Source organism: Falco naumanni, chromosome 8 (assembly GCF_017639655.2).
Source record: "Falco naumanni isolate bFalNau1 chromosome 8, bFalNau1.pat, whole genome shotgun sequence".
In the NCBI taxonomy this organism is placed as follows: Eukaryota; Metazoa; Chordata; class Aves; order Falconiformes; family Falconidae; genus Falco; species Falco naumanni.
In genome coordinates this window covers 54,275,196-54,302,562 of record NC_054061.1, presented here as the reverse complement: position 1 = coordinate 54,302,562, position 27,367 = coordinate 54,275,196, and the positions used below count along the sequence as shown (strand labels likewise).

The following is a 27,367-nucleotide window of genomic DNA, read 5'->3' as shown; positions in this document are numbered from 1 at the left end:
GCTGAGTAAGTTGTCATTAGTGTTTTATGAAAGTCTCAGTTCTGTTCCTGGAAAAAACTTGTCTGCCACAGGATCTGCCACTTTGCCCTTAGCAAGAGCTTCAGAAGGGCCAGGGGCAGATGAATTTGGCTACATCCCAGCGCAGCTTGCTTCGCTGTACCTGACCTGCATACAGATTGCCGGCAAGTGCATGGGAAAGGTCTGTCCATTTGACATATACAGAAACTTCCATCTGAAAGGGAGTCTGTCATGTAGTATGCATCATCGGTATATGTTATGCACCTTCCCATGTAGGGATGTCTTAGATGCTTTGCCCGCCGTCTCCCCCACTACCTGTTTATAAGAGAAAAGATCTTTGGGGCTTTCAGATTAACCTTTCACTGTGTACTGTATGTTTCCCAAAAGCACTGTGCAGTGAAGTCCTGCTTAGAGACCCCTGATGTTTAGCTTATGAAATAAAAAATTTCATTTAACTGTACGTTCTGCCAGAGGGACATAGCTCTGCTCAGAGCAGATTGTTGTGTGCACCAGAGGGAGGCCATGGAAAAGTGAGCTCGCCTTCAAGGCAGATGCTAAAGCACAGAAGCAAGTGGGTAACGTGGTGTTGTGTTCGTTTGAACTGTACGTAGCACTTCTGGAGGATTAAAAGTTAGCAGTGTGTTTGGTGTTCAAAGGGGAGGCATCAGCCACCCACACAGTGGTTCTCTTGGGTCCCATCATTAAATATCTGCAATTTAATTGGCTAGTCATTTACTGGAGAACAGTTTTTAATATTGAGGGGCATAGCTCTTCTATTGCTGAAAAGTTCTCTGTGCATGTAGGGAGAATAAATGCTTTTTCCTTGCCTTTTTCAGCTTATAAGAGTAATCAGAAGCAGACGTGACAGGTATTCAGCAGAGTGTATTTGAGCTAACTTAATTAACTTACTAGATTCATACACATTGGTGTAATTGAACTGTGGCGCTCCGTACTGTTACACTTAGGCATGCTTCCAAAAATGGTAGGACTTTCAGTGATCAGTAGCTGAAACCATGAAACGAGTATTCATTTCAGAATTTTTAACTGGGAGCACAAAACATTTTTCTTTTCAATTATGGCATGCTTCATAGACTCAGAATTTTTTCTCTGCAGAAGAATGGTTGGCCAGTAACATTCAGCCTTCTGACCCTTCTAGAACAGAGGCATGAGCCAGTCATGCTTTGTCTAATGCATCAATTTATCAGAAGCAAGTGCAAGAATTGTTTTGAATATCAAAATAAATTGCTCACTATATTTTCTGTGATTCAATAAAACAGTACTAAGTGGGGAAAAAAATCCAAGATTAAAATTCATAATACTCTAGAAAATTAGATTCTGTTGGTGACACCATTACTTATGAAGTTTAAAACATAGCTGCTATTTTAGTTGAAGATTTAAAGCTTGCACACTTCTGATTTCCTCTTAAATACGATGTATTTTCTTTTCCTTAATAGAATCAGTTTAATGTAATGTTATTCTTCAGATCTACTTGAGCTCAGGAAACATGAGGTTTTGTATTTCAGTAATGAAGAAAAATGTTTTAAAAGCTGTATGAAGTATAGTATAGCTGGGGAAAAATTGGTAAGAATTTAATAATCTCTTGCTTTCTGAAGGGTTGGCATTGTGGTCAAGCTTATGGTAGAGGTCTGTCTTCTCAAAGCTGTATGCTATGGTTTTTGTGAAACCACTTGTCATTGCTGTGGTTGAATGGATATTTGTGGGATTGTTTTCAGTTGGGTTTTGGTGGACTTTTTGTTGTTGTGTTACAAAATCAGTAATTAACTGCTGTAAAAGCCAGTTGGATTGTAGACTGTACTGAACTGGAACTGAATTGGAAGGGGGGGAGAAATTAGTTTTCCAATAAACAGTTCTCCAGTTTTGTTTCAATAAGGTTGAAACACTTTCTTTGACTGAGCAGCATGCTTTCATTCCAGAATGAAGGGCTTCAGAAATTTTTTCATCAAGAGCTGATTAAATTGACATCCCTAACAAACATCATGATTTCACTAATTCAGCATTTTCCAGTGGAAAACTACTCCATCAGAAATTCAAACCAGATCCGGTAGCTAGAAACACAGACACTGCCAGGGTTGGGTTTTTTTTTTTTAGCTTTTTTCTAGTAACTTCACAGGCATTTAAATAAAGCGACTCTTGCTTCTCCATAAATCCTTATTTTCTTTTTAATTACAAATTGACTTAATGAAAGATTTAATTATTTAGGTGTTGATGCCAGAGCATTCAAGGAAATAACGCACAAATTCAGGCAAGGTTTTGTTACTCCCACCACAGGCAAGAGGAGGAAAACAATTTTGCATTTACTGATGTTTGCAAATGGATTTTAATACTGTTTCAAAATAATTTGAAACTGTGGCATTTATTTGACCATGTATGCATGTTTTTGAGCAGGGTTAGGTTTAAGTTATAGTCTAAATGTGTTTGGGACTGAAGTGAATTAAAGCAAGAAAAATCAGGACTAAAGGACGGGATGTCAGTATATATTGATCTTTATATGTTTTATAGGTAATTTTACTAATTAATTTTGGCAATTTCTTCTTTTAAAAATGAGAGATTTATTATTTACTGTAATGGGGATTCATTTCTGTAAAAAAAAAAAATGCAAGCAGAAGGGTTGCAGTCACAGTTTAAACAGTGGAGATTCAGTAAACTAGTTCATTTCTAAAAAACAAATATCAAGAAGAAATATGCTTTTGTGCATTTTTGAAAAGCAAGCCCTTATTGCATTTAAGGTAGACCAACTACCTAAAAACTCTTTAAGCTTTAGTTTAATGGCCCATATAATGGGAAACATTAAATTTGCTTTAGCATTTATCCCTTTAGTGTTCCCAAACACAGGTCCCAGTTCTGCCAATACTTTATGGATGTTTAAAGTTTAACGGATGAAGAGTCCCATATGTCTGTACAGGAAAATAACAGAACATTGATTTGAAGGAGTCCTGGACCATAATTCTTTCCAAATTTAGTTGAAAGTATTCATGCATACACCTGTGCATGGAGATTAGGCTGGATATAGGACTGTTAATGTTTTCCTGGGGGGGGGGGGGGGAAAGCGAAATACAAGAACACCACCGCCACCACAGGGTCTCCTCTACTCCAGCATCATAACGTGCTTACTTGATTTTAATACTTCCAGCACACAATACCAGCATCAGAGAATGCGTTGATTGAGAAAAAGGGAAGAGATGGAAAGGGGAGCTTTTTAATGGAGTATTTTCTGAGTTGTTGTGCATTGTGAATACTGATGCCACCTGGCAGAAGGACCGATTTCAGTAAGCGGAAGAGGATTTTATGTGGTGGATAACATCACTGCATCACTAACGGATGAGTGGCACTGCTAGAATACAGCCTGGAATATTGCAGGCAGAAGCAGTTGAAGAGATTTCTTGCATTTGGAAAGCAAAAGTACTGCAAATACAAGTAATTTGATCATCTTGCCTCTAATGCAACTGCTAGATGTTTTCCTTTCATTCCATAAAAAGTGATAAGAAAATCAAGATGACCACTGTTATATTCAGTCTTACAGTTTTTTACATTGAAATACTTTTCCAGGAGATGATAATTGTGGCTGTTTGCACAGCATTAGGCTGAGACCCTTGAAGGTACCCCAGTGCCCCCTTCCCTCCCTTCCCATTTGTAGGATCTGCAGCATTTGGCAAAGTGTCAAAAACCTGTGGAAGCCTTTAAAAAAGTCAGTATCTTTGAAGTTACTACTGTAGCATCCTGTAAGGCTGGAAGTAGCATAAGTAACACTATCTCCCTGCAGTGCTTTTGTAGCGTATTCTGAAGCACAGATTACTGTTGACTGCTGCCTTGTAGTATCATGTTCAGTTCTTTCCTTCTGTCTTTCAGAGCTCAGTATATTGCCTGCACTCTGCTGCTGACCCCTGCCCATTTTCACCCTACTTTTTGCCTTTGTGTCCTGTTACCTCAAGCCTACAAGTTCTATGCAATCCATCATTTCACCTTCTGTGCTTTAACAAGCCTTGCAAATAAACAGCTAAATTAATCTTTCTTTGCAGCTCTCCTCTTTCTAGTAATTCTTCTTACTACCTATTAATCAACGCTCAATGCATCCATCTCCGTATTTATTACTGTGTATCTTCTTTTGTTTGTGTTGCTTATCTGATATTTAAATTATAACAAGGTAAGGACCTTGCCCTCTTGCTTCGTGTAAGAACTCAGTGTGCTCAAAATGTTTAATATTGTGTCTTGCATTAAAATGTACAAGCTCAAACTGTCTAGAGATAGCGATACTAAGAATCTTTCTAAGACTAAGGGGATAAACAGAGGAGACTCCTGTATTTAGTCTGGTGTTAGTTTTGTTTGTGCATCTATACCATGCCTATTGTGCTGGAATAGAATTTTAATAGGTGTTTGTCATAGGATATATAAAAATAATGATTGGAAACAGTTACGTTTTTCTCTGGAAACTTTGACAGCTGTTTCCTGGCCATAATTTAAGGGTTTTTTTGTATTGTTTGTACTGTGCACTACAGTCCATGATAAGTGGAGGTAATTCATATTTAAACTGTCTGAAGTTTGTAGGAATATTTTTCCCATTCCCATGTTGAAGAGTGTAGCTCACTGACACCCCACCCCCCTGCTCTAATTTGAAGAAAAAGGGTAAAGGAGAAGTTAACCTTTGTTTCTGTGTATCCTTGCAGACTTCACCATCTAGAGATGCCTCCTTTCCATATAAAACTCGGTTACCATGTATGATGCCAGCCTCCACTTTGAGCAGTAGTGACTACAGCGCAGAATCTAAGATACTAGATTATGTGCAAGAGTTGGACTCTTCCTTCCATCCAGTCTTATCATTCCCTTCAGGTAAGTAATGCAATGACACTAGCAGAGGGTGGTTGTGCTTGTGAGAGCTGTGCAGCTTACGTACTACCTTTTCTTTTGAGGGGTTTTTAGAACTTAGTTCTTTTACAGAAAACCTCACAGCGGCAAAATAAATACGTTAAGATTAAATTAAGATCTTAACTTCATTCATTTGAAAAACACATTTTCTAATGTTCCCATACCAGTAATGTGATTACAATCAAGAAAGACTGGGCAGGGAAAATGGGATTTTTCTGTGTGTTTTCATGGTGTGTCTAATTGAGTCAGTGTTAGTCCTTTAGATGGTGCTTTTACCAACAGACTATATGATACCTTGGTTGTGGTGTTTTCATAAACAACTTTCAGTTCAGGCCCTTTGGACTAGGTCCAAAAAGCTTTATTTAGGTTTTCTAATTGTTTTTGTGATAGTCAGCTTTTTTGGTGGTCTTTGAAGTTTATGGTTTCTGTCATCTGATTCTTTAATCTTTTTGAACAATAATGCAGATGATGTTGTTTATGACTCAGCCCCGAAACTAGTGCAGGTGCAACTTGACAGCACTTGGGGCTTCAAAATAGGATATTAAATGCTGTTATCAGCAGAAGGGATTCATACTATGTGATTTTTGGATGGTGTGTTTTTTATGGTATGGTTGGGAAAAACCTATTTCCAGGTAGTTGCCTACCAGTACAGGAATTCTGCTGTTCAGGGAGCTGCTTTGCCACAAAATAATCCTGGAAGTGAGGCAGGGACTTCCATGGAACTGTTTGAGTCTTTAATCAAACCCACTGTCTTCCCAGAATGACAGCACAGACACTGCAGCCTGGTATTAGGAAGTCAGGGTAGTAATTTAATAGGTAGGTCTTGGGTTTGGGGAACTTATCACTGGCCAGTAGAGAAGACCCAAGCATGGACATGGAATCCTGTGGTGGTCTCAACTCTTGCAGGTTTACAAGGTTTTACATCCCGTGTGTGGCGTAAACAGGAGATTATTTTGAGGAACAGGTAGGGGAAACAACACTCACTTCAAGAGTGCAACAGCAAACATCCTAGTCAGCAGGACTGTGTTGTGGAAAAGAAACAAAAACACTTCTTAAATCTTTCTTCTTTACACACGCTTTCCATCACTTACCCTGTGACTCTGACAGCCCAGCTGGACGGGAGCCAGGGTGGTTAGAAATCTGTTCAAGGATAGTCATATAAGGCTATGCTCCTTGTGTTCATCCTTACCTTACTCTTAGGGAGACTAGGAAGTTTAACAAGAATATTGATGTTTTCTTTTCTCGAAAAAGGATTACTCATGAAAAAAACTGAAAGGCTTTGGATTGCATTGTGGCTACTCTTGGTCCCTTTGCCAGGATGGAGGAAGCAAATGTTATTTTAACTTCATTCCGATACCAAGAACATCTTTATTTTGAGGAATATTTATTCTCTTTTCAAGGAGCCTTAGCCTTGCTAATAATAGTTGAGACAGGAAAAAAGTGCTAGACTTACTATCTCCTGCTCAGATGCAGTTCTTGTTTTTAAGGAAGGCTAGATTCATGCTCTAGTCTGTGCTTTGTGTACTTTGCTGTCTCTACCTCCTCATGAAGACCACTAGTCTGTTTGTCATTTTCGTTCATATGAAAGAATTATTGTGAATAAATGCACGCTAGAAATTTTCCAACTTGGTCAGGTAGCCTGGTTCATTTTCATGTTTTCTTTGCAGCTTCCTTAGAGTTATCCCTTTCCAAAGGGATAACTTCTCTTAAAATACCATTTGTGGTGTGCCTACCTCTTTTTTTATCACTGTCTTCTGAATAAAAAAATGTTTGTCAACAGAGTAAATAAAAGGGTTTTGTCTTAATTTCCTTTGTGAGTTAAAAAAAGATTAGTGGTATTTGTTCCACTTTGAAAATCTGGGAGTTTGATTTTTCAGTGTAAGAGGAGGGACTCAAGGTTGAGATTCAAATGTTGTTCTCTGTTATACCTAATTTTTTACATTCAGGGTACTTATTCTCTTGTTTTTTACTTTCAAAGGAGATTCGTAATTTGCAGACAACCTAGTAAATATAGTGTAGTGGGACTGGCTCACTAGTGTACTCATTTCTGGAAGCATAGTCATCCTTGTGGTTCTAACCCTTGCCTTCAGAGTTTCCAGACTACCAAGAGTCTTGACCAAAAATGCATCAGTCATTGCAGCATCCCTTGAACATAAAAGCACCTCTTTAAATTTGCACCCTGATAACTGGAAAATTATAGGTTTTATCTAAGAAGTTTGGGTTTCTGGCATTTCTGCACCTAGTCTGTGGATAAACTGGAACAAACACCCCTGACCTTTTGATTAAGATACAGAAGCACATAAAAAAAATCTCTGAGACAAAAGAACACAGGAGAAATGTTTTGTTTGTTTCATTACTTAAATGTTGTGACTAATAAACCTTTCAGACCTTGTTTATGTTTTTCTCAGAAGTAGAATAGGAAACACAGCAGAAACCTTGGGGTCTTGTGACAAAATATCTAGTTAGATCCATATCAAATCGAAATAAATTGTTCTTTCTGGTTAGCAAAGTATATTGAAAGGTTTTGTCCTGACAAGTCCTGAAGGCACACAAGGCTAAGGTTGTATGTAAATAAAAGTAGTTTAAAGCCCACCCTTTGGCCCTGCCCTCTGTCCTCTTCTCATTCTGAATGTAATGTCAAGCTTGTTTCTTATGTTGACATATTTATTTCTACTTATTTTCTCTTCTTTCTTGTAAATTTGTTTCTGGAAAGGCTTTTCAGATAGAAACCTATTTTTCTTAAGCCTTCCTGCCTTACAACAGTGGGTGAAGTCCTTACCATTTGAGATATTTTGCAGGCTAATTCTGAGTTAGAACTCCCTCGGGAAATGAATTTACATTGCCCTGCTGTAGCCTTTGCCAGAGAGAGAAGGGAGGAATGTACCTTGCAATTACCTCAGGGCTCCCGGTAGTCACAATTTCCAAAAGCCTTAATTACTTGTACCCAAAAGGCTGAACCGAAGCCTTTTCAGATGACAGGAAAGGCACACTGTGTGCTCTCTGCTGTGCTGAGTTTTGTGCAGGAGTTAGGTAAGAGGGGAAGACCTCGGTTTTACTCTTACTTGATACCATCCAGAGCTTGTTTTCATGAAGTGTAATTCTGGAGTAATCGCAGGTATGAACATAGTTTATTCCAGAGTAAGACAACCTTGCTCTTTCTTACCTTGACTTTGAACACCAAAAGAAGTGCTGTTAATCTACAATGTGTGTGTGTGCCTGCACCGGGACTTGTTCAGGAGCCATCCTTAGGTTTGAGTCCCACCTCGATCTGAGTTGCCCTGTCAAGCCTTAGAAGCTCTTAGTGTGGGAGAGCTTGGAACCACTTGGTCAGTAGTATGGCAGTGCAGCTTCACAGCTAAAAATGGATTTGTTTTTACCATGGCATAATTCTCACTTCGTGCTGATAGAAAGACACATACCTTAAGTTCCTCCCTCCAGGCAATTACTGGAGTTTATCTTACTAGTACTTAGATAACTGATAGCAAAAACTACAGATCTTTGCCTGTAGTGGAGGATAGCACTCGTACAAGAACTATCTTGATGAGTTACCTTTCCTCAAATTTTCTCTTTCACTCATGCAAAAATCACTTCTTTGAAATGTCTCGCAGCGATTTTTTGGCATATTGTCATCGAGTTTTCCTTTGGTCTCACCACTTTCAGGACATGTTTTCCTGTATTGTCTTCAGCTTGACCGTGTGAAGACACTGCTGCCACGTAGACAAGTGATCAGTCCTCGCAGGAGTTACTGAGCTCTGCCGTCCTTCATGAATTGAAGGACTCGAGGCAGCAATATTCCTCACAGATTATATTACTAGAATATATTGTATTATATATTGTGTAAATCAATTCATAGACTTTCAGCGATAATGCATAATTCATTGGCTTTTAGGTTGCTATCTTTCTGATACAGACCCCATTCCATTTGGGTATTTTTTTTTATGTATTAGATATTCCTCTTCACATATACTTTGAAACATTATTAAGGAAGGATGACATCAAAGGAGAACCTGTTGATACCTCATCTTTGGGAGTGGAGTTTAAAGTATCTCCAGAAAATGGTATGTAAAACAAAATATTTTAATATTTAATATATTAAAAACTTTCTAACTGAAATAGGTTCAATTTAGAAACTTACCACAAAGCAGGTTATCAGAGAAGGTAACTGGTTAAGGCTTTAGGTACAAGAGGAATCTCTTCCCAGACCACGCTGCCGGGTTCTGCCTTGTTGCATGAAATGATCTCATCAGAGCCATAGGAGGGCACTAATACAAGTGGGGGGAATTTGCACCATGGGCTCTCTGCAGTCACAGGTGCCTGACTGCAGTACTGTTTACTATTTGGATTCCTATAGGAAGTCTGGGTTTTTTTTCCATTAGAAATAGTTCAGCAGTTGAGATTGCCTGTAAATTGCACCAATGGAAAATAAGTTTTCAACTCGATACATGTTTTTTCTGTTGTAGACTATAATCAACACAACGTTTCTGTCAAACAATGGAGCGGTGGCTGTTTATCTAATTCCAAATCTCAGTCAGTGTCAGGAACATCAGACCAGCTGTCAGAAGGAAGAAAGAAAAGACACCTAAGTGAGACAGCAGTAGGTAAGAAAAAAATGGTATTGCTTAAGACAGCACTGCGTCTTTTAAAATATGTACTGTGTAAATGAGTTTGTTATCACTGGGCTTTAGGAATTAATTGTAAGTTGTCTCCAAAAAGGATACTGTTATGAAACTTTACGGGAGTGAAGAAATGGACTTATGACACCATGAAAATAATTTGCTGTTTTCTTCTTGAGTATATATTGCAAAAAGAGACAAGCTTCTGTATTTTATTTTTTGAATACTCTCAAAGGAAACTGCTCAGCAGTCCAACTGTGTTTTTCACATACTGGCTGTCATTATTTTTAATATGAAGGGTTTTTTTTATAGTAGTCAGTGAAACAGACTGAATTGCAAAGTTATCTATCATGTGCCCAATCAAACATTTAGTATTCCTGGCATCTTTGGTCAGCTACGTTTCATTTGTTGTGTACTGTCATTTGTGGTTCTAGTTTCCTTCCAGACTGTTAAAATGACTTGTGGGTAGCCAGTGCTTATAATTAGTGTTTTCATCCTTGTTATCTTTATATTTCAAGCCATTGAATCTCTGCTTCAGCACTTGGTAAATTAATAGAAAGTGTCCTGAAAGTTCTGTAGAATAATGTGACAATTTAAGGACAAAAAATTCAGCACACTATAAAAAACATCTTACCTCTCCAGGCTATTAGAATGTAAAACCTAACAGATTTTGTTACAAGTTCATTTATGTGAACTTTTGGCAAACTTTTGGCAAAATTCCTCACGAGACATTTGAAGAAAGTAAATAACTGAGTAAGAGAACAAACTATATTTAAAATTTTCCTTAAAGAATTAGAAGATATAAATGATCTGTTAACATTGTAGAAAAATACACTTCTGCTGCATATCCAGGTAAAACTGCTAGTGTAATCTTGCAATAGAGGTGGAGATATGGGAATTAATGCAGAGATGATTTAACCAAAAATTATGATTATTTTTTAAAAAAAAAAAAAACACCAAACAACAACCTACAAACCACAGCCCCAAACCAAAAAAATCCTATGATTAGAAAGTTACAGGAGAGAGTAAAAGGTGGTTTTGGACACACTGAAAACTGTCTGATTTGGATGGGTATTTTTCTCTGCGTCATTCCCCTTGTGCATTACAGTCCTCCCTTTTGCTATACAGCCCTCTCTTACGCTCTGTGCCTGTCTCTGCCAGGGGTGCTGTGCCCTGTCCCCTCTCACTATCAGTGATCCTTTTTTTGCCCATGCCACCCGCTTCCCTAACCAGTTGCTGGTCCCCAAAAGACAGATGCTGACACAGTGTTTCTTGCAGCCACGCTGTTTGCCTAAGTGTATTGTCACGCACACAGATCAACAATTCAAGTTACTTGGGAGCACTAGCAAGAGCGAAAACTTCTTGCTGTTAACCTTTTGAAGTTACAATTAGTCTTCTATCAATAGCATTTAGGTCTTTGCGTTAATGGAACAGAAAAAAGCAGTCTTATCATGAGGATCATAGTTTCCCAATGCCAGAAAACCGCTATGTAGTGTATTCACGAGTAGCAGCAGAAGTTCTAGCTTATTAGTGCTATGGGTGTAGTACTACATATTTATTCCTAATTTGGGCTCTGTCTAGGAGAAATTATCCATGGGGAAGGTCAGCCTGATGAACAAGGCCAAAAATAAAAGCTGTGTGCCAGGGAGTTGCGGAGCCGCCTGGGAGATGAGAGTTCATGTCCTTGACCCAGCCTGTGCAGTACAGTCTTTAGGATCAGTCTTACCTCTGTTTCCATGTTGGAATGCACTGATTCTTTTTATTCATTGGTGTATTAAATCTGAGTTCTCTTTTCTTACTGGAAATTAAGGTAGAAAGCAGAACACAGCTGGTTAAATTTGGAATCCCCCTAAATGCTGCTTACAGTGGAAGTGAATAAGAGTAAACAAGAATTAAGGTTTGTCTGGAGCAGTGGACCACTACTAGAAGAAATCACACATGGAGATCTAGAAACTAACCTTTCTTAGTTTGCTGCCGGTTTTATCATTTATCGAAGAATAAACTGTCAGTGAGGGCTCATCAGTGAGATGCACCCCAGCCAGGGAAGCGCTGTTAGGGAACGCTGGGGAGCATTCCTCTTAAGTCTGATTGCATTTGCTATGTGTGTAGTGTATGGCAGCTCCTGAAACAAATAAAAAAGTAGGATTTGCCCATATGAAACTGGTTCCACAAGAAGAAATCCTTTGTAAAAGGAGAGGGATGGGTTTTGTGGAACAACAATGACAGGATGAGTAGCAAGGGTTTATTTAGATGGCTTTTTTTATTATTTGTTAAATTGTAACTGGTTAGCTGTGGGCTTCTAGAAATGACTTTACTATTACTGTATGGAAAAATATCTTTAATAGACAACAGCCAGTATGCATTTGTTTACTACTGTTTTTTTGTGACAGGCGAACATAATGCTAGGTTTGAGACATTCTCCTTTCAACACACAGAACCAGAATCCCATAGCAGTTTTGCTGCCGTGACCAATGTCAATGCGATGTCTAGGCCTGCTCACAGCACTTCATCGCAGGTAAACCAAAAATGTCTCACTGTCTTAACTGAAATATCAACAGAGGGTCATACAAATTAATAATCCAAAACCTTTTACATCTCATTTATTGTTAGAGCATGGAGCATTTTTACAGTGAATTAAAAGGCTTACATTAAGTAATTTATTCCAGATTGAGTATGTGGTGTTCCTAAAACAGATTCCTGCTTGTAAAAAAATTCTGCAGACCATATAACTGGAGTGTAAGTTTGGTTTATTGGCATTGGGCCTTTCATTTATTCTTTTTTTTTCTCCCAAATTTCATTAAATATACTGTGATTTATGTTCCCAATTTTACACAAGGGCTCTTATCATCCTTTTGTCTTGGTGCAGCTATATAAAATGGCCTGATGGTGCAAATACAGTCACAGAATTTGTAAACTCTCGGCTTTACTGTTTAAAACCTTTTGTGTAGAACTACAGGCAAAGTCTCTGGTATATAAATTTGCTGAGAAGCAGCCGAGCTCTGGTTCAGTAAAATCCCTGCAGAAACACACTTTGTTTTATTGGAATTCATTGAGAATTTCATAAGAATATTCAGATTTCAGTCCCACGGTTCTGCTAAGCTTACTGGTATGCTGGTGCTCTGTAAGTCATCATGTTTCAATCTGGTGATGACTCCTGGAGAGTGGAGTTTAAATCTGTGTCCCCAACGCAGTTTTGACAATGCACACTCCCCTTTTCTTCCCCTTGCTGGAGCAGACTATTGTCAAAGAACACCTAAATGAGCATTTTAGAATAGACTGCCTCCATTAATGTTCAGCTGAAAATTGAGATCATGTATTATGGAACGTATCGTGATTTAAACCTAAACTTTCTCCTGTAATCGATGAATCTCAGTTTTTGACCCATGTAGGTTCCTTGCACTAGTGGGCAGAGAACACCACCAGGAATCCTACTGTGATCATAGCAAAGAAATTCTTTTTCTGTCTTTTGCATTTCTTTTCAGAAAACCGCTTTCTATATAGGCTGTTCTTCACTGCTCAATATAGCTTCATTCTTTTGGAATTCTTAATTGTATCACACTGAAGAGAACCACTTGAGTTATGGGTTAGTAGCTTATAGAAGGTTGTCTTCGTAGACTGAACGTTATGAAGAAGGCAGCGTTAACTTTCAAGTCCTCCTAAGTATTCAGAATTAACTGTAATGAATTAAGGAAGGGAAACTCCCACTGATTTCAGTTAGAGTTGTGCCATCAAGAATAAATCTCAGACATGAGATAGCTTTTAAGGTCTGCTGAGATTCCACTGGGGCAGAGGGAGGGGAGGGAATGGAGTCAGAAGTCATTAAGCCACTAGACAGTGTGTTCAAGTTGCAGACTTTCTCCTTGGGCAGTTTCTATATTTCTCAGCTAACATGTAGTTGCTATGGCTCGAGCTGATGAGTCTCCTCTTGTATTGATTATATTCTACAGCATAACTCCAGGAGGAGGTTGAGAAGTGAGAGCTCCTACGATATAGACAACATCGTTATTCCAATGTCGCTTGTGGCACCATCGAAGCTGGAGAAATTACAGTACAAAGAAATCCTTACGCCAAGGTTTGTTCATTACCTCCTTAGTTGCAAAGAAGATACCAAAATGAACATGAGAGTGTTAACTAAGAATATCATGAACATGTAGTTACATAATTTTATAGTATTAAGATGAACTTCTCATGTGATTGGGGCTTTTTTTCTGTGCACTTCAATTTGTGTGACTGAAGTGGTGGGAAGACTGGACAACCGACAGTACAAGGGAAACAGTCTGATACACACAGGGAGGTGGCAGATGCACAGACAAGCTAAAAACAGAAGTGGGTTTTTATCATCTTAAATGTAGTGATAGTTGTGGCCTTAAATGTGCCATAAGGCTGATACACTCAGAGTGGTTATTTGGAGGTTACTGGGGGTTTTGTGTGTTATGGGTCATATGAAAATAGTTAACTATCTTCAGTGAATTAAACAGAAGTGGTTTTAGCATATTTTTCCAAAATGTATCCATTCTGATACAGTAGAATAAGCTTAATTTTTTCCATAGTATAAATTACTTGTTCTTATTCTAAAAAAAAAAAAAAAATATCTTCAAATTGTGAAAACAGGGTAATTAATCTCCTGTGCTATAATTCAGTATCTTACTAGCAAATGGCCTGAAATGGCTAAATGCAATTGTTATATATTTTAAATCTCTAATTTGTATTTGCTTTTATATTGTCTTTAAAGCTAAAAATATTATTAAGGCTCTATTGGATAGCTTAAAGGCTGTGTTGGGAAAAGGAAAGGTTGGATATTGGATTGGGAAAGGAAAACCTACATTTCTGGCATCTGTTATCGGCACCTTAAATAAGAAATGATTTTAATTGAAAGAAATTTTGAGGCCATAGCAGTGTTGAAGAAGGGGTAACTAACAATATAGTGTAGAAACAGAAGATTTGTTTGTATTGCTGAAACAATGAAACAGCATTTAAGTAAACTAATTTGACTTCCCTTGTCTCATTTCTAGCTGGAGAGTTGTTGAATTTCAACCTTTAGAAAGATCTCATACAGATGAAGAAGAGGTAGGCTATATTTTTAATTAAACCACCAGTTCTTAATTAAACTAGATATAATATGTAATTGGGACAATTGGTATATATTTTCCAAAGTCACTGACTTCATGCAAATCCTGGTAAGCTTCAGATTTCAAAAATGAAGCATTAAGTATCAGATTGTGAAAATGTCTTATCCCAACCTACTTGACCCTATGGTGGATGACAGAAATGTGAGCGAATCCATTAATAATCATTGGCCACTTGTTCGTTTGGCTCTTCTGTCCCTTGGTGCTGGCACAGTCAGTGCTCCCAAAAGGGTCCCTTTGGTCAGGCCTCTGTCGCCCCCGCTCCTGAGCACTGCGATACCTGATCTCGCACTGTGACTGTCTCCTCAGGGCTACCTGTGCCATAATGTCTGTCCTTTCCCATCCTCTTCTTTCATGGCCAGTTCCCATGGTGTGTTGCTCTTCAGAAGGTAAACAGGCTTTTTGCACGTGGGCCCAGCAGGTTTCCTCAGTTTTCTTCTCGGTGTTCATTTTCCTGCAACCATCCTGTTGGGAGCAAACTTTTCTTCTTTCTGCTTTGTCAGGAACAACATAACCTTCAGCATTTCCTGCTTGCCTCTTGCACTAAGTTTGCACATCATGTGCTACTGTTGCTTCCTCCAGACATAAGGATCCACCTTTTTCTTCCAGGGAATGCCCATGGACTTTGCAGCTGGGGGTCCCTTTCTCCCCTAATCAGATGTTGGGTGCATTTCCTAACCCCAGTGTGAATGTACCAGCAGGTCTGGTCTCTGGGCTCGTTTTCTGTCCTTCCAATCTTTTTGTGGCTTTTTTTCCAGAAACCTGCCTGTTTTGCTGTCTTTTTGATAACTCTAACCTCATTACAGCCTCTGCTGTAGGCCACTATCAGCTGTAGTAACTCTAGGACTTACATTTGTACCTTCATGCACAATGTCTGTTCTTGAGCTCCTTTTTCAGACAATCTCTACAACCAGGGTTTAACTGCCTTAGTAGGAAAAGATTGCATTTGGGTAGCAGTACAGAAGGTTATCCTAAACACAGTAAACAAAGCTTTGTGCCACTCCCTTGGGGTAGAAAATACACTCTCCACAAAGATGCTAGCTTCCACACAGTTTTACTAGGTCTGTAGCTGCCTGCTTCATGGAAATGAACCTTTCCTTTTGGAGAGCATCACCGTCTCAGCTCCCTGCCTGGTGTAGCTGCACTTACCTGGCACCATACTCTTGGATCAGAAGGAAAAGAAAAACTTACTCTGTCCCTGCCTTTCCTCATCACTTGAGAAATTCTTGTGAAATCTGGTGGTCAGATTTATGTGACCTTGACCCACTGCCTTTTAGTTTGGTGCCATCTCTGCTAGCAGGAAACATTCCTGATCTTTTGTAGTGAGAAGGTCAAAATACATACATAGGAGAACCATCTTGCAAGGATATTTGATTAAACCATTTGGAGAATAATAATAAGGCAGCAAGTCACTGTCCCTTGAGAATCTACTATTCATTGCTCACTCGCAGGGGGAAAAGAAGAATTTCAACAGTGATTTGACTTCAGGGCTTCAAAGGACTTGCTTGGAAGACTCGGTCAATGTCTTGTTTAGATTTCAGAACCCATACAGATGACTTGTCTCATGTACATTTAGCGATTTTGCTGAAGGGACTTCAAGGTGTCTCTCTCTGAAGCTCATGGGCTAATCTCTTGTTTAGTAGCCCTCCCACTACATTTGTATTTGGCATGACGAGTTGATCCTGTATGATTCATCCTTTGGCCAGGAAATAACTTGAGTTAACAATAAAGCAGCTTTGCCTCCTGCTGTGGTCCACTGCTTCTGTATTGTCTGCCAGCTGCTGGGTAGAAAGAGAGAGATGTCAGACAAGAGAAAAATGCTAAAAGTTCTTGTTTGTCTATTGCCAGTTTTCCCCTTTTGTTTTGGGATCATGTTAATTGGTTTGGACGTTTTTCAGAATACTAAGAAAAGGTGGTTGTCTGATCATAATTCCACTTCCTTTGCTTTAGATTTTAGGCCGAGTTAGATTTGTTACTGAGTAAGCTTGGGAAACGACATGAGAAAACAGCAGCATTACCTTTTTACATTTTCTGCACTTGCATTCTGAGACTCTTGAAATTGTTCCTTGTGCTGAAATCAAGGCAAGCTTCAGTAGATTATTCGTGAAGGATGAGAGAGGGTAAAACATACTTTCTGCTTTTACATCAGTAAGCTTTTCCTTTGCTTTCCACTGCATAGTAGCCTGTGGTGGGACTGTGTAACAGTTTCTGTTCTGCCTACCTTCTGCATGGCTACATTTAAAACTTCTGGAGTAGTTCTTGTGTCAGCCAGCAGTTAGGGATTTGTTCTACTTGATACCTTTTTTTCCTCTTTTTTTTAATCTTCTCCCTCTTTTCCATAAGGCTTTCAATGCAACAACCTGAATCTGTGCAACAAGCTTGCATCCAAAGTTTCCACAAGTTACATTAAAATGTGAGGTCCCAAATGTGTCATGTTCTATAGGAGCCACACTTCCAGGGACAGGAACTCAGCAGTTTCTGAAAGTCAGGCTTATTAACCATGTCTCTATTTGAGTACAAAAAGCTTATGGTTCTTCGGGTGCCTCATTTTTGTTTCTGGAAATTCCGCCTTACAAGGACAAACATAACAAACAAATGGCCAATGCAAAAGTTAATCTACTATCTATGTCTGCTCTATTACTTGCTCTAAAAATACTTAGTTTTTGGAAATAGAGCATTTGAGTTTCCTGGTTTGCATGTATGAATTTGCAGTCTGTTATTGCTTTAAGGCATGGGAGGGTGTGGCACAGGTTTTCCTGTTTTATTTTGGTTTTAATTTGTTTTGTCCAGGTTAAAGTTTCTGGCAAGGCATAGTTGTAAAGTAACGTTCAAGTTTATTTTGTAGCTGTTTTAGTAATGACAAATACTTTGGAATAATTCTGTGTGTAATTAGTTTTGCATAAGTGTTTTCATGGCTTATGACTCAGTGTTTCCCATGAAGCCAAAGACCGAAGCACAGACTTTGTTGTTTTGAGAACCTTTCAGAAATATTCCTGGTGCAATTCAACATTCATGCACAGTGTCTTGCAGCTTAACTAGATGCGATGGGTGTGTGTGGGTGTGTGTCCAAATCTTGGTTTGCTTTAAGTCTTTTTCTTTGAGTGAAATCATTAGACATGCCTTACAAACAGGCCTTCCTAATAGTCTTTTCTCTCAACATCACTGCCAGACCCATCCACTGAGGAATGACAGTTCTTTTGTCCTTTTTCAAACTAACCTTAGTAAAGGGGAAAAGAAAAAAAAATCAAATTTCTCCAGTTAAAGCAAGTTTAAATTAACCTAAAGCTGGTGGAGTAAATATATAAAGTGTCACAAAGCTGGGGAGGAGCAGAGGCTGTGCTGAACCTTTTACTCCAATGTAACAGGATTTTATTCGTAGAACAAAGAATAATCTTTATATAAGAAAATGTAAAACTCAATTTAAATAAGCAAGTAGTTAAATCTGCTATCACCAGCTATGGAAAAGGAACAGTAAGGCTTATTTCTGTATTTTTTCAAAACTCTTTGCTTGGACAGGAATGTGGACTTTGATTCTTGAAAGGAAGCTTGTTAAAAATGAAGTTTCTTCCCAGCATGAAAAGTTTTGGCAATTTGCTAAGAAAAGTATTTTCAAAGTCTAAGTTTTTCTTTCAAAATTATCTTTTGTTTCCACTTCAAAGGAAATCTGAGCACACAGAAAAATCCTGAATTTTCCCTGAGGGAATAGCACTTTTGTAGTTCATAAAATTCTCACTTTCACGCTATACATCACTGACCTTGGAAAGACAGAATCTGAACTGAGATGAAGCCCCGTACTGATGCCATCCAAGTGAGAGAGCTGGTGAATTCCAGAGAGAGGAGGAAGGCCATTAAGTTGACTTACATGAAAGGAAACCAGCAGCTAACAAAGTCGTTTGTGTTTAACATAAATAAATTAAAGCAATGAGGAATCTTCAAAAAGCAGTCATGAGATGGGCAAACAAAGCAGGCCTGTTTGTTTGAAGGTTCCTGTTGAACATGGGCAGAGGAGGAACTGGACAGCTACAGTTTTAGCAAGCAAGTCCTGTGGCCGAGTCAGATCGTACTGCTGTCTTTAGGATCACAGAATGGTCAGGGTTGGAAGGGACCTCTGGAGATATCTGGTCCACCCCCCTGCTACAGCAGGTGATCCTTTTCACTGACCCCATTAAATTTCATTCCGGTGCTGTAGTTATGACCAGCCATCTAGGTTGGAAATGTGCTCTCTGGTAAGCTGAGTGCCACTACCAGATAGTTTACAGCATTCTAATGCTTGGCACTTGTACCATAATGGTCATGAACTACCTTAGTGCTGCAAGACTTGATACAAAGAATGGCTTCTGCACAAAACCTCAGGGCCCTTAGTTGCCTGGAGCGGAGTACTTCTAGCTGACAACACAACCTATATTGTATGGCGCTATCTGGCACTGCAGCGAGGACTCTGTGTTTGGTTCTGTGTTTTATCAGACTCAATTAGAAGATAAACGTTGTTACTTGTATAATACCACTGCAGATTTTGCTTTACCGAAAAAAATAAATTTCTTTTCCATGACATCCTCCCCCCTATTCATATGATTCTCATCCAGGACCAATCTGGCAGTGCAGCTTCGTGGCTCCTACAACCAGGAATTGTTCTTTCCTAGAATTCCTCTGCTTTTGAGTTGGGAGTGGCTGGCATAAAATCCATGGCTGCAGCACTCATGTGCTTTTGCCAACCTTGGCTTTTTAGGTGAACTTTGAAGAGGTTGAATGGTTTGGAGCACTTTGAAATAACTCTGAGCTGTGCTGGAGGGGTCCAGCCAAGAGCTCACCCGGCCATCTGGGGAGTGAGGGGGAAGGGCAGCAAAGTGCTCCTCGCCCAGCTATGTCTGAGCAAACTTCCTGGTGTGCTGCCAATGGAAAAATGAAGATGGTTCTTTCACAGTGAAGGTCAGATGCAATAGCTATATCTCAGTTTTACCTAAAAAGCTGGCTCTTGTTTGGCTATGAGCAGTTAAAAGTACTCACATGAAGGCTGTTTTAAGCTCTACAGGAGTCATGCAAATCATTTGCTAAGAAATAGTCTCTTTCGAAGCAGAAACCATTTGCTGCTTGGTTTCGTAGCAGGAATGCAGCATCTCAGGTTTGCTGAGTTCCTCTCAATGTGGAACTATCAAAGTCCTTGGTGATCGCAGGCAGACCTATTTCTCCGTGCTGGCAAATCCTGCTGCTTCCCAGCCTCTCCTCCTAAAGCAGTCTCTGGAAACTCCTAGAATTTTTGCTTGTCTTTATTACATGCTTTTAATACTGCCTTGATTTGCAAATGAATACTTGTCCTCTTAATTTTCTGCCTCTCACCATAGAGAGAAATGTGTTGGGGAGGGGGGGGTATAATTTGTATATCCATTCACATCAACCACAGACAGACATGTAAAGAAATAAAATGAAAGTGACAGCATCCTATATACTAGAGCTCTAGTGAGACTTTAAGCTGAATGCATATGTGTTTTGATGTGCCTTTGCACTGCAAGCATGCATTGTGTTGCCTCCTCATTTGGTGAACAGGCTTTTGCAGAATTATATATAATATTGGCTGCCTTTGTCTCTAGTGATGTTCGTAATTATGGCAGCTGCTACCCCTGTATTTCGTTACAGATAGAAGATCTGTCAGATGAAGTTTTTTCCTTACGTCATACGAAGTATGAAGAAAGAGAGCGAGCAAGGTGGTCGCTGTGGGAGCAGAGCCGCTGGCCCAGAAGGAATAGCAGGCAGGTGTACTGACTTTGATAAGAGCATTCCTATTGAACCACTGGTGTTGGCTGCTGGTGCAGCAGTTTAAGAAATGCTGTCACAGAGAAGTTTGAAAATGGGGGCACTCTTCATTAATTAACTCATCAGGGACAGTACCAGGCATGTTTGGTTTTGTGGCTGGAAAGGGAAGGCAGTGCTGAAGCATGCATACTTACCAAAATTTGGCATGTTAGTGAACTGGTATTAGTGAATAAAAATCTTACTCCCATACTGAACACATAGCTCTGCTATTTTGTGCCACTCCCAGTTATTACGACTTTAGCCACCAAGTGTAAAATGAGCCCTTCTTCACTCACCTGATTTAGATGAAAGTCCACTGCATTCAGAGACGCATTACTGAAGGGTCCTAGGCTGTACCAGGGACCGTAGGCTTAAAAAAGTCATTGCGTGAAATAAGTTAATTCTCACAGGCTTACCGTCTGGTGCAAAACTCATCAGAAATTAAATACAAGCCCTAGAAGTCTTGCAAAAAGTAGTGCATATGAGAGTGAACATCATAAAACTGTATCTGCAGTTTGGCTCTGAGAAAATGACTCCCATAAATTGCTTCAGGATCTGCCAGGACAAAAAGCATCCTATAAATGCTGGGATAACTTTTTCTGCTATTTATCATATGCTTGTGTCTATTCTTGGCTGAAAGTGAACTGTGACACTATGAATAAATATGCAAAGGGAGGGGTTTTTTTTAATGCAGGATAAAATTAGAGCTAAACTCTATTAAGGAATTCTTATTTTAAGCAATTTTGAACATCAAGAAAGCTTTAGAAAGTGTACTGAAAAATACAAGTTCTGTATGTCCCCTTAATTTTGAAACACTATGAACTCCTTGGTGAAATCTTAGTGCTCTTTGCATTCAGAAGTAAAACTGCCCTTGACATGAGCAAGGTCAGACTGCCACCTGGCATTTAAGATGTATGCCAGTATTTTATATCTAGTTCAAATTTGTACAAAAGGTGAGGTCAGCCTTTTTAGTCATCTTAAATTATTTTGACTGCTTTGGAGACGAGTCCAGAACAGAGGTGGGAAGGGGGAGCCCAAGGACCTGCTGTTTCTTCCAGAGTTCCACTGGCACCGTCCGCTGACATTGCGGTTTGGACTCCGCAGTCTCCTGTGAATGATGCCATGTTCTCCTGAGTGGGAAGAGCCCACAGCTGACTTCTCTTGTCCAAAATTACAGTTCTGGTGAGCATGTGGAGCGAGGTGCAAGAGTGGGACCAGCCACCAGCTGTTCTGCAGCCAGAGTGTACCTTTTCCAGCCCTGTCTTACCCAGTTAGCTCCTCCACACAGCACTCTGCTTGTGACAAGGTTGTCAAGAACCATGTGTTTTCATCTCCTTTGATTTAAAGAAGTAGAACATAGACAGCATGTAAGGAGAAACTGCACACTTTGAAAGAAAATCTAAACTTCCAGGCGCTGTGAAAGGGCAGGGAGCAGCCCTTAAGACTCTTATCTCTTATCTCACACTAGATCTTACAGCAAAAATGCTGACGGACGACACAGCCAAGACTCAGTGCAGAAAGACCACCACGGCAGTTCCTGTGCCTCGCTGCATTGTGCTGCTGAACCTGTTCCCGACTTGACTTCAGAAGCCCACAGCTCCGTCTGTTCAGGGATTGCACAAGTCTGCAGGGAGAGCCAGGAAGCGAAGGTGGGTCTTTCCAATAGCTTCCAGGTCTGGTCAGGTCTTCAGTGACCACTATATCTAACCTAAAACAAAGAACCTGAAACTATCCTGAATGTAGCGCTCCTGTTTAGAACTAAGTTGCTACACTTCATCAATTAAGCCCAAGATTTGTCAACATGTAAAAATTTCCTTGCTCAGTACCCACGGCACGTGTTTCTGAGGTGAGCATGACATGCCTGGGTTCAGCAATGCTGGATCTTTCACCAGGGATGTTGGCCAGGGTTCCAGACAGGCCTGATCGTTACGGTATCAGATATCTGATGGTCTGGCACCATGGAAAAGAGCTTCCCCCTTCCCATACCGTGCCTGTTCAACTGTAGCTCTGTTACTAGTTCAAAACCACATGAAGCCAGCTTACATTGACAGCTGGTGCCTAGCAGCGTCGTATTCTTTATCTGAAGAGCCCTGCAAACATATTACAGACAGACACTCATTTGTTACTTGATAGCTGATCATTGTGCACACAGCTAATCAGTTCAGACTGAACTGAAATACCTTTTCCCCCTCTTCCCTCTTTTTCCACCCTCACTCCTACCCTTCTGATTCCTTTCAGTCTGGGCTGTGGGAACTTCGAGTTTTTCCACTAAAAAATGAAGAGGTAGAAGCTTTACTGTGCCAAGATCAAATAACAAATCAGACTGAAATGTCAAGTGCAGCTTTCCCCAGTGACTCTCCCTGTACTTCATGCACGCCCATTGGTTTGCCAGACAATGGCCATCCACCAAGAAAACAATCTGCCGAAGACTCGGAAGACTGCGAAAATGTTTGCCTGGGAATCAACAATACAAGAAAACAAAGGTGACAGGGAATAATGTGGTTCATTAAGAAAGCCAATTAAGGTGGAGAAAAGCGTAAGGTAAAATCTCTCTTGTTCACCCAGCATATGACAGCACAATTCAAAACCTGTATGTTAGCTGCATATAATATATTTTCTTTCTTGCTTTGTAACAGGCAGGATAAATCCCAAAGACAACACTTTCTTCTTCCTGAACCCCAAGAGAAAGTAATTAATTCAAGCTGGAAGTCTAATATTCCCAATGTCGGGAGTGGGCACACATAAATTGCTGGCACCATTCACTTTCTGTTGTCATATTGCCACATCTGTTAATAATCATCCTTTTCTGTTTTGTTTGTTTTCAAATGCATTTCTGGTTCTAGTGGATTCTGGTGCAGCAGGATATGCTGTCTACCTTAATCAACAACTTCAACTGAACACAGAAAAACTACTTGAAAAAACAGTGGGGAGAAGCAATAGCCTCAGATTATTTTCCCGTGTGGCATGACCATGGGGCAAAAATCTGCCTCTCTAAATGCATGTGTGTAACCCATGTGCAAGAGAAGGGGTAGGTGAGAACTGGCAGTTTCAAAGCAGGTGTTCTGGAAGCCTTGCATCTAGCTTAAAATCTGTACTCAGCTCTCAGTAGTGCCAGGGCATGTTTCATATGGTCCTCAAGCAATAAGGTAGAAATAGACCGCTGCATTTCAGTAGTCAGTATATCCGCTCCTCAGAAAGTAGGGTTTCTGCAGCAAAGAGGAGTCAAGTCAAATCAGTGACGCAGCTCTTTGAATATTGTGTTTTGGGTCATCTTACTTCCTTAGTCCTTCAGCAGCTAATGAGGCTCATAATATTTTGCTTTAATATGTTAAAGACAATTGTTTTGATTTCTGTACAGTGCCTTGTAAGAGTCTCGCAAGTATGCCAACATTTGGTGACTAGCTGAAAAGGAAAAGATGATTGAAGTCTAGAAGACCAATTAAGAAAAAAGCCCCAAAGCTTTCCATTGTGATTCCAGATAGAATTTGAATTTCCCAGCGAGTTCCTGGTGAGGAAACAAAAGCAAGTTGTTTAAACTTGCATCTAAATAGCATAGTTTGGAATGTATCTGCAGTCTCAAGAGGTATTAACAAAGATTAAACATTGAATGTATGTATAATCCATCAACAGGAAGTTTTTCTGTGTAGGACAGTTGAAGGCAATTTAATAGGAGTCTCTGGTTTTGTGCAAAATTTTCTTCCACGTGTAATATCTGGAATGGCACTGGACAGATGACCCAGTTTTACTGTCAATTATTATTTTTTTTTTTTTGTCAAAATGACAGGAAATACTCCCTGGGCATCTGAAAAGAGTTCAGTAAAGTTTCAACACTACAACCTATTGCTACATTGTAGTTTATTGCACATTCTGATTATTTTTTTAAACACTTTTTTTAACACTGGTTTGTCTTAAACTTGAATCTTGCCTCGATGTCTGATACAATAATCTTTGATGCAAGGTTGGTTTTTTTAATTAAAAAGTTATTTCTATATATGTTGTATCTAGTCTGAATTTGATGGCCTTTTAGAAGTGAAGAAATAGCAGTAATGCTTCCTCTTGGCACAGAGACCTGCTTGGCCCAAGAATGGCTTTGCAAACACCCTGAAGTGGCAGCGACGCTCAGCTTTGCTGTCGCACTGAAGCTGCACTGGTGCTGCCAGGCTAAGGTCCCCCTCAGCGTCTCAGCACAGAGGTAGATTTTTCCATCTCTCTTGTCCTGCATGTGCATCTGCTGCTGGGAAAAGGTTTCTGAAAGTTACGTGTCTCAAATGCTTTGCAGGTCTTTTCCATACCCACATCCATTCATTAAGAAGCCTGATTCAACCAGCTCTCACTCGGCTTTGTTGCAAGGTCAAGACTGCCCGCTCTGTCTGATCCCGGGGGGCCGTGTGACGGGTTTCTGCAATTTAAGAGGTGGGATAGGCGAAGTAAACCAGCTAGCTGTCTTCCGTCTTCTGAAGGTGCTGTCAGGAAATGCAATCCAGCGTTTTACAGGAAGAAGCAAGAGGAGAGTGTTCTTCTAGATTGGAGGGTGAGAAGGGAAGGATGTTAACACCAGGCCAAAACAACCCTGTGTGATAGGAGCTTGATTCACCAAGTCTGGTCAGCCTGGCAAACTGTGAAGCTGTTCCTGCACTGCTGCAGTGTGCTGTTGAACCACTGTGTTGCTTTCGGGTCAGGCTCCGCTGCGCTGGTCTAAAGCAGCTGCTTGTTACCTTGCCAGCTGCAGGAGCCACACAAGTGGTTATCAATACGAGCAAGGTTAAGCACGTTTTCTTTGTCCCCTCTTCAGATGTTCTTGTCAGCTGTTGTGCTAGTGCCTCACAAGGCAGCAATGCAAAGGCTAGTCAAAGAAAGGGCGGGCAGCCAGGAGATTGAAAAAAAATCCCTGGAGAAACTATAAAAATGTCTATTTGGTCATCACCCCACCCCACCACTCTCAGAAGTCTTTTCTCTAACAGCTGCCTCTCAGCTGGCTAGACCCGTGGCAGCAAACTGCAACTGCCCTTGCACAAAGAGCTGCCTGACCAACTGCAAGGCCAGAGCATTTCTTCCTCCGCACACGCCCACCCCAGGGCTGCTCTCCGAGGGGGGCAGAGTGGGGCGCAGGCTTTCTCATCATCAGATGAGAGCACATGCAAGTGTGGCAGGCAAAGGCCAGTGGGCAGGGGTGACCAAGAACAGGCTCCACTTGCTTTTCTCACGTCGCCTGCCTACCTCCCGCAGCCCTTCACCTGGCAGGGGCAGATGGGGAACACAGCGCAGGTCAAGCGAGATGCTTTTTGGGAAGCCCTGGGCTGTGCTGCTCGCCCACAGCACCTCTAATAATTTGACACCTTCTTGGAGCAGACCAGGTGCTGTGCCCTGCCCTCTGTTTCTACCCTGTGCGTCTTTGCTCCAGCCATCTATACACCTGATATTTCAGTAACCCCCTTTCACTACTGGGACAGGCTATCAAACTTGCTTAACTGAACCCAGTCACAGCAGCAGCCCCCTCCTTTTGTCTTTCCCTGTCCCGCATGCAGCACAAGTACTCTGTTGCCTGCAGCCCTTTTCCCTGCAGGGCTGGACTCCCACCTCCAGACAGTTCAGTTTTGCATGAACGTTGGTGTCATGAGGAAGCTGCTGGTGATGGGAACAGGCTGAGCGCTCAGAGCCAGGCTCATGCTTGAAACCATAAAAATGTGTAAGAAACCCCTGCTTGTCTCCTTTCCTTTCTAAAATTTTAAACAGGGTGGGGGGAAACCCCAACCCATTTCTCTTTTGGCTATTAAGCTATGAAAACAGCTGTCAGCGCTGCTCCTGATGTTCTGGCAAAAGGTATTACAAAGGCTGCCTGTGAAATACCAGTTTAAATCTAAGGCAGTGAGCCCGCCCCCCCCCGAAACTGGGGTGTTGCAGCTTCACAAAGCAAGTCATTTCCCTTGAACTTGTTTACCATTTTCAATGAAGACATTTTTTAAGGCCACCTATGTTCTGTTCCCTGCTGCTGTGAGGTTTAAACACATCATCTCTGCATCCAGGACCTTAATGGAATGTAAGTACAAATACAAACTTATAAGCCCTATTAAAATTAAGCTCTGTGTGTGTCTACTGCAGTTTTTTATCTTGCACAGGGTTGTGCACTGTACCACCCTGTGGAGCACATGTCCAAGCCCAGCCTCACTCCACTATTTCAGAGTTCCTTTTATCCTGTTTTCCAGTGCAGGCAGAGCCTTTGCACTGTCAGATCACCCTGGACTGCTCCAGACCATGTGACTCAGTATCACTAGAGTGTGCCCTCCCTTGTTGCTGAAACTTTGCTTTATCAGAGAATTGCAACATCTAACGGTCCTGGGGTTTGTTTGGCCCTGTGGATACCACACAAGGAGCTCCCGGTTTTCCTGTCAGTGCTCAGTTCAAGTCCTGCCGGCTATGGTGCTTCCACTATGGGGTTACGTTACTGAGCACGGGAGGACAGCCCTAAGTAGACCCTAAGAGGTAACTTCTGTTAATAGACAGAGGCAAGAAACTGGAAGTCTTAGGCACTAAAAGAACTGTTACTTCCATGGATGCTCTGTGGTCACTAAAAAAAAAATTAACCTTAGATGTGTAAAAAGCTGCTGCAGCAGTAGCCAGCTCCATAAACCCTGGGTGGGATTTAGACAAAAAGAAGCAATTGAGTAGTTTTACTGTGTGTGTAATTTCTCTCTCCCACAACACTCCTAACTCAAGAGTCAATGGAAGTACAAACCAGACCTAAAACAATGACAAAGTGACTACAGCCTCTGAAAGAAACCATACCCTTACGGCTCTGTGCTCTGAAATAGGCACAGTACCATCAATTAGCTACCGTGGCTTTGGGATACCTGTTCCCCACAAAATTAATCCAAAAAAAAAAAAAAAAAAGGGGTGTCTGTGGTAAAAATAGTTTGATTACCCTTTCAAACCAGCTTATGGTCA

The 27,367-nt window shown here is 40.6% G+C and overlaps 1 protein-coding gene across 7 annotated transcripts in view; it reads left to right on the top strand.

Moving 5' to 3' along the window:
* KANSL1L (KAT8 regulatory NSL complex subunit 1 like) overlaps positions 1-24,416 on the top strand; it is a 66,616-nt gene extending 42,200 nt beyond the window's left edge. For 5 of the 7 annotated variants that reach the window (XM_040605023.1, XM_040605021.1, XM_040605025.1 and 2 more), the window contains 10 exons: positions 4,701-4,863; positions 8,847-8,957; positions 9,360-9,497; positions 11,903-12,027; positions 13,460-13,584; positions 14,525-14,579; positions 20,270-20,382; positions 21,894-22,074; positions 22,664-22,966; positions 23,062-24,416. In XM_040605023.1, coding sequence (XP_040460957.1) covers positions 4,701-4,863; positions 8,847-8,957; positions 9,360-9,497; positions 11,903-12,027; positions 13,460-13,584; positions 14,525-14,579; positions 20,270-20,382; positions 21,894-22,074; positions 22,664-22,912 — 1,260 coding nt within the window. In that variant the 3' untranslated portion in view covers positions 22,913-22,966; positions 23,062-24,416. Of the gene's footprint in view, positions 1-4,700; positions 4,864-8,846; positions 8,958-9,359; positions 9,498-11,902; positions 12,028-13,459; positions 13,585-14,524; positions 14,580-20,269; positions 20,383-21,893; positions 22,075-22,663 lie in introns of all 7 variants that reach the window. The other 2 variants (XM_040605022.1, XM_040605020.1) reach the window with 2 other exon arrangements.
* Positions 24,417-27,367: the final 2,951 nt, after the last annotated feature.